A 7,949-nucleotide genomic window follows, 5' to 3' on the forward strand; every position below is an offset into this window, starting at 1 on the left:
AATAAGAGGTGGTTGGCAGACTGTATCCACTGGTTTTGCGTCACCATTTGGCCATAACAGAGCAACCACTCTGGATGGGCGAGCTGCTCCCAAAGGCGGAGTGACTGCACCCTTTTAAGCAGAGTCCCACTGATGAATCCACACTGGACCTCCCGCATCAGTGACGGAATTGCCGCACCTTTGGGGCAAACATCTCTTTTCTTCTTTCGGGTGAGCGTGACGCAGACGACATGAAAAATAACTAGGATTGCCTACACAGGTGAGGAAGCACATGGAGCTCCCTTGATATTCGGTCCAAATATCGGTTCGAATAAAGCATTTCGGTAGGCAGCATTTTAAGGCATCTGACGTGAAATGCTGTCTATGTAGAGAGCTCACTAGGTTTTCAGACAGACCATATGTTTTATCCAATAATAATCATTTTTTATGCTATTATGGTACAATGGTACCTTGAAACTCAACGTCAATTGGTTCTGGGAGTGGCGTTGAGTTTAAAAGGCATTGAGTTTCAAGGTATTTTTTTTTCCATAAGGATGTATAGGAAACCTGGTCATGTGTTCCATGGTCCCGTAGAGCTGCATATACTGTATTTTAGGCTAATGTAAAATAATGGGGTTGTTTTTGACACTTATACACTGAAAATAATACAAATATAATATAAAAACACTGAAATAAAAGCTGATTTTTACAATTTCTCAGAACCTCAAGCTGTAACACAAGTTTAAAAGTGAAACAGTGAGGAAAATCCAGCTAAACACAGATACATATGGAGCTTTCAGAGTGGATTTGACGGTTATTCCACATAAATGCAGGTTCGTCTCATGTTCGCACTTTGATGACGTATTACCGCACCCCTCAAGCCTAGTGCTAAACAAAGCGGCTGTTCATTGTTAATTTGAAATTAAATAAATACATTTTTTAAAAACAAACTGAACATGGGGAAACGTTGAGTTTTAAGGGTACAAATTTCTCGACTAAGGATTTTGAGTTTAGGGGACGTTGAGTTACAAGGTACTACTGTATCACTATATAGATAGCAAACCAGCATTTACTCACGAGACGATGCAGTGAGCCGCACTGAGCACCCACTCACGGTTGATGAGAGTTCCTCCACAGATGTGTTGACTTTCATAGTGAATGCTGACCTGCCAAGGCCAGGTACCTGGCGAGGCATCCATGCCTCCCACGATGCGTGTGCTAATGGGGGCGATGCCACAATCTGGAAGACAAAACAGTCTTATTATTATTGTTGAACAAGTCCTGAGCCCTTAAATTAAGGTCCTTTACCTGTCATAACTCACTCACTCGCTCACTTTCTTACCCACTTATCCAATTAGGGTCGTGGGGGGGTTGGTGCTGAAGCCTATCCCAGCTTTTTAATGGGTGCAAGGCACTGTGAGAGGAAACCAGAGCTTCCGGAGGTAATCCACGCAGACACGGGGAGAACATGCAAACTCCACACAGAAAGGTACCCAGGACCTTCTTGCTGTGAGGCGACAGTGCTACCCACCGAGCCACCTTGCCGCCCTCAATCTATTTAGTCTTTGAATATCCTCGAGTGGCCCAACCAACGCCCAGACTTAAACCCTATCGAACATCTGTCCAGACCTGAAGATGGCGGTCAATTTGACACAGCTTAAGAGGATCTGCCATGAACTGCCCAAATGTAGGATGGCATAGCTTGTATTGACGTATTGACGTATCCAAGTAGACTTGCGGCTGTATTTGCTGCCTAAACGTGTTTTCACTTCATCATTACAGGTGATTAAGAGTCGAAAAAATAGCAGTTATATCTATTTAAAATAATAAAAAACATAAAGTGTGTAAAAGTGTTTGAATCCACTGGGTACAGTTAAAATACAGTATATCAGCTTAAATCTGTAATATTTAATGTTGTGTATAGGTTTCTAACCTTATAAATAATGTATAAATAACATCAACATATAATATAGCATAATGATATACGTATTATGTCAATTACATACATATCATACATATACATACATACAAATCATGCTTAGACACAAACCCTAGATGGCTTACCTTGAGCAAGTAGGGTTGGAATCACTAAGTAAAGCAGGATAAGTGGTAATCCCATGGTAGTATTTTAATGTTTTAATCTTTTTACTTTTTCGTCTGCTTCTATATTCTGTCTGAAAGTAAAAGTGGGTTTTCTGGCTTTTTGTATTTATATACGCAGGACACCGGTCTTTCTTTATTTGATTTGTTGTCACAGATGTACCAAACCACAAAGCACTACCCTTCACCAACACACACCTACTGTACATAAAAGAGTTTCTGGTTGAGGAAATAACATTAAAAATACTGGAACTCTTACTGTCATTCCAGACCTACACCGATCAGCCATAACATTACAACCACCTCCATGTTTCTACACTCACTGTCCATTTTATCAGCTCCACTTACCATATAGAAGCACTTTGTAGTTCTACAATTACTGACTGTAGTCCATCTGTTTCTCTGCATGCTTTGTTAGCCCCCTTTCACCCTGTTCTTCAATGGTCAGGACCCCCACAGGACCACTACAGAGCAGGTATTATTTGAGTGGTGGATCATTCTCAGCACTTCACTGACACTGACATGGTGGTGGTGTGTTAGTGTGTGTTGTGCTGGTATGAGTGGATCAGACACAGCAGCGCTGCTGGAGTTTTTAAATACCGTGTCCACTCACTGTCCACTCTATTAGACACTCCTACCTAGTTGGTCCACCTTGTAGATGTAAAGTCAGAGACGATCTATCATCTATTGCTGCTGTTTGAGTTAGTCATCTTCTAGACCTTCATCAGTGGTCACAGGACGCTGCCTACGGGGCGCTGTTGGTGGACTATTCTCAGTCCAGCAGTGACACTGAGGTGTTTAAAAACTCCAGCAGCGCTGCTGTGTCTGATCCACTCATACCAGCACAACACACACTAACACACCACGACCATGTCACTGTCAGTGCAGTACTGAGAATCATCCACCACCTAAATAATACCTGCTCTGTAGTGGTCCTGTGGGGGTCCTGACCATTGAAGAACAGCATGAAAGGGGGCTAACAAAGCATGCAGAGAAACAGATGGACTACAGTCAGTAATTGTGCTTCTATATGGTAAGTGGAGCTGATAAAATGGACAGTGAGTGTAGAAACAAGGAGGGTTTTAATGTTATGGCTGATCAGTGTATGTACAGTAGATGGTGAAAGACCTAATTAATCTTACATTTAAAAAAAACCTCCCTTGTCTGTTACCATTTCATTGGCTTGGAAAGTTTCAAAACATCACTTGAATATTCTATTTTTAACTTTCTAAGTGTAAATTGTTTATATTTACAATCCAGTTGGCCAGACTAAACATTCAAAGTCATTCCTTTGTACTTTTGTCAGTTAAATAAATATTCATGAGAATGAACCAATCACAGATTTCTCTTGTAATTGCATTTCAGAAAACGTCTCAACCTATCAAAAATAGGATTCATTTTCAACTCCGTATTGGCACGCACAGCTCAAATTGTTGTAGAATCATATAAGTACAGTACAGTATGACTCTTGATATTTGCTCTGTAAGGACGTCGATTGTGTGGTTATAGGTGGATCGTTATGGGTTCACTTGTGTTTAGGACGTTGTACAGACTGCTGGTTGAATTCTCAGGGTCACTCCCTGTAACAATGACATAACAACTGTGGTCATTAATCCCGTTCTGTCACTCCGGTCCAAAATATTTAAAGAACAGTACGATTCAATTCAAGCGTTAAAACATTTCAGAGAGAAATGCCACCATACTGGTTTTTGACTGGTTTTTGACAGTGTAAACAAACACAGTGATAGATGTCATTGGTCCATTTCTTTCCTAACTATGGTTTAAAGAAAAAGTATAGATTTTTAGGAGTTGTGAATTTGACATGCTAACACAGTAACTCACTGGGCAACACATAAACAGAATAATAAATACACTAACCAAGCACTTTATTAATTGCACATCTCTGTTACAAATATTTTTAGATTAGATTAGATTAGACAGATAGTGCATACTCTGAATGCATGGTGGCCTACAACATGAAAAAAACAATAATAATTTAATAATTTAATCAATGGTAATGAGATATACACCGATCAGCCATAACATTAAAACCACCTTTGTTACCCCCCTTTCATGCTGTTCTTCAGTGGTCAGGACCCCCACAGGACCACTACAGAGCAGGTATTATTTGGGTGGTGGATCATTCTCAGCACTTCACTGACACTGACATGGTGGTGGTGTGTTAGTGTGTGTTGTGCTGGTATGAGTGGATCAGACACAGCAGCGCTGCTGGAGTTTTTAAATACAGTGTCCACTCACTGTCCACTCTATTAGACACTCCTACCTAGTTGGTCCACCTTGTAGATGTAAAGTCAGAGACGATCTATCATCTATTGCTGCTGTTTGAGTTAGTCATCTTCTAGACCTTCATCAGTGGTCACAGGACGCTGACCATTTGAAGAACAGGGTGAAAGCAGGCTAAAAAAGCATGTAGAGAAAAAGATGAACTACAGTCAGTAATTGTAGAACTACAAAGTGCTCCTATATGGTAAGTGGAGCTGATAAAATGGACAGTGAGTGTAGAAACAAGGAGGTGGTTTTAATGTTATGGCTGATCGGATATGAGATCGCAAGTGTTCAGCTTAGGTTTTTCACCATTGCCCTTTTTTGGGAACTGAACCAACCAATTTGGGGGCAATACATTCAAAAGATCAAACTCAAACAGGTTAATTTTGAGGGAAGTATTATCGACTATGGCCAGGCCACCACCGTTTCCACCTTTTCCCTGGGAACAAGTTAACTTTTAATGAACTATTATGGACAATGGCCAAGCCACCACCTTTCTTAAGGAGCTAGGCTTAGCCAGATCATTATAGCCCTTAGGTGGTATTATATTGAGACAGATGTAATCTCCAGGTTTCTGCCTGAGTCTGGTAGAGGATACAGAGATGTTTGGAGTGGGCAGTGGGAATCCAAATCACCCAATTTTCATAGTGTCATATGGTTAGTTGGTGTAGCTAGTATAAAGACGTCTAGTCCTTCTGTCAGTCTGTGTCACAGTGTACTTTAACCCATCGGAACGCCAAATACATTTAATAAGGAGTTAATTATAAACAAGAAAGTCAAGGGTGTGGCATCTATGATCCTGTTGTGCAACCTAATAAAATATAATATAATGCTTTACCAGAAGCAAGAAATCTTCATCTTGTCTTCTTTGATTTAAGGTTCTGAGGTTTTTCAAAGGCTGTTGACTTAAAGAAACTGGTAATTGTATATAACAGAAGAGAGTGTTGCAGTGTTTCTTAGGTTTAGGTTGACTTGATGTCAACAGGTGATTGTAATCATGGTTTGGTACAGAAGCAGTATCCACAAAAGGTTGAGTCTCTGAAGAGCAAAGAGGATCAGATGATCTCCAGTTTGTCAACAAATATGTGAGAAAATGATTGAAATGTTTAAAAACAATGAACCTCAAAGAAAGATTGGAAGGGATTTGCATATTTCTCCCTCTACAGCGCATACAACTATTGAACAATTCAAGGAATCTGGAGGAATTTTAGTGCGTAAAGGGCAGGGACACAAGTCTAAGTTCCCAATCCCTAAGATGGCAATGCATCAAGAACCGTCAATCATCAGTAGCTGATATGACCACATGGGCGAGGGATTACTTTGGAGTTACATGCACAAATGCCACTTAAAACTTTACTGTACAAAAAAGAAGCCTTATGTTAACCATGTCCAGAAGCGGCGTCGAGTTCTCTGGGCTCGGAGGTATCTGTGATGGACCATCACACAGTTGCAACGTGTCTTGTGGTCAGACGAATCAGCATTCCAGGTCTTTTTTTGGAAGAATTTGACACCGTGTGCTCCGGGCCAAAGACAAAATGACCACCCAGAGCCCAAACGCCAGGGTCTGTCATGGTATGGGACTGTGACACACACATGAATTTAATCATTAGAGATGGGTATTCCAATACTTTTGTTCATATTGTTTACGTCTCTAGCTATTAATACTGATTCGTCTGATCACAATACACTTTTTCACTGTGTGGCGGTCCATCCCGGATACCTCCGAGCCCAGAGATCTCGACACCGCTTCTGGACCTGGCTAACATAAGGCTTCTTTTTTTTTGCACAGTAAAGTTTTAAGTGCCGTTTGTGAATGTAACTCCCTAGTAAGTAATCCCTCACCCAGGTGGTCATATCAGCGGTAGCAGTTCTTGATACAGTACCGTCTGATAGGTTGGGTACTTGGACTTGCATCCTTGCCCTTTGCGCACTAAGATTCCTTTAATCGTTTAATGATATTATGCACTGTACAGGAGCAAATTAAAATGCCACTTAAAACTATACTGTACAAAAATAGAAGCCTTATGTTAACCATGTCCAGAAGCGGCGTCGACTCCTCTGGGCTCGGAGGTATCTAGGATGGACCATCACACAATGGAAACGTGTATTGTGGTCAGACGACTCAGCATTCCAGGTCTTTTTTTTCCCTCTAGGACTCTCTAGGACTGTTAAACGCCAGGAAATAATGGATGTTTATTTAAAGCTATGGGGCGCTTTGGGATGGCATTCCTATGGTGACTTGTTCAGGTTACCATAGACAGTTCTCTTGTTTTAGCAACATCTTGCACCCATTTTTCAAACTGTTTTAATGGTGCTTGTTTATGTGTTATTCAAACACACACCCTACAGGGCTGCTTCAATGCACTCACTACACTCACTGTCCATTTTATCAGCTCCACTTACCATATAGAAGCACTTTGTAGTTCTACAATTACTGACTGTAGTCCATCTGTGTCTCTGCATGCTTTGTTAGCCCCCTTTCGTACTGTTCTTCAATGGTCAGGACCCCCACAGGACCACCACAGAGCAGGTATTATTTAGGTGGTGGATCATTCCCAGCACTGCAGTGACACTGACATGGTGGTGGTGTGTTAGTGTGTGTTGTGCTGGTGCTGATGGAGTTTTAAAACAGCTCACTGCTGGACTGAGAATAGTCCACCAACCAAAAATTATCCAGCCAACAGCGCCCCGTGGGCAGCGTCCTGTGACCACTGATGAAGGTCTAGAAGATGACCAACTCAAACAGCAGCAATAGATGAGCGATCGTCTCTGACTTTACATTTACATGGTGTACCAACTAGTTAGGAGTGTCTAATAGAGTGGACAGTGAGTGGACACAGTATTTAAAAACTCCAGCAGCGCTGCTGTGTCTTATTCACTCATACCAGCACAACACACACTAACACACCACCACCATGTCAGTGTCACTGCAGTGCTGGGAATGATCCACCACCTAAATAATACCTGCTCTGTGGTGGTCCTGTGGGGGTCCTAAGCATTGAAGAACAGGGTAAAAGCAGGCTACAAAAGTATGCAGAGAAACAGATGGACTTCAGTCAGTAATTGTAGAACTACAAAGTGCTTCTATATGGTAAGTGGAGCTGATAAAATGGACAGGAAAGGAGGTGGTTTTGATGTTATGTTATTTAAAGTATTTGGACACCTGATCATGAGCTTAATAGTGGAGGCATGGACTCCACTAGACCCCTGAAGGTGTGCTGTGGTATCAGGCACCAATATGTCACCAGCAGATCCTGTAAGTTGTGAGGTGAAGCCTCTATGGATCAGACTTCTTTGTCCAGCATGTCCCACAGATGCTCGATTGGATTGAGCATGGGCACCCTGACTGGTCTGCGGCTATGCAGCCACATACACTGATGCACTGTGTATTCTGACACCTTTCTATCAGCACCAGTAGCTCGTCTGTTGGATCGGACCACATGCTAATGGTCAAGTGTGTGTACATAAAACAATGCTTCTGTCTGGTTAATCTTACACCATAATAAACTAGAAAGATTGAGAGTTATTACACACTAATTGGAGGGCAATAGACTAGTAAAAGATTCACACGAACACTTTTCTTC

General features: G+C 41.6%; 1 protein-coding gene across 1 annotated transcript in view; it reads right to left on the reverse strand.

Moving 5' to 3' along the window:
- zgc:123217 (uncharacterized protein LOC641414 homolog) overlaps nt 1-2,098 on the reverse strand; it is a 30,097-nt gene extending 27,999 nt beyond the window's left edge. Inside the window, exons 1-2 of the mRNA XM_063003405.1 lie at nt 2,044-2,098; nt 1,057-1,219 (exon numbers count right to left, since the gene is read on the reverse strand). Coding sequence (XP_062859475.1) covers nt 1,057-1,219; nt 2,044-2,098 — 218 coding nt within the window. The remainder of the gene's footprint in view (nt 1-1,056; nt 1,220-2,043) is intronic.
- Between the last annotated feature and the right edge of the window lie 5,851 nt (nt 2,099-7,949).

This window comes from Trichomycterus rosablanca, chromosome 10, assembly GCF_030014385.1.
Source record: "Trichomycterus rosablanca isolate fTriRos1 chromosome 10, fTriRos1.hap1, whole genome shotgun sequence".
Lineage (NCBI taxonomy): Eukaryota > Metazoa > Chordata > Actinopteri > Siluriformes > Trichomycteridae > Trichomycterus > Trichomycterus rosablanca.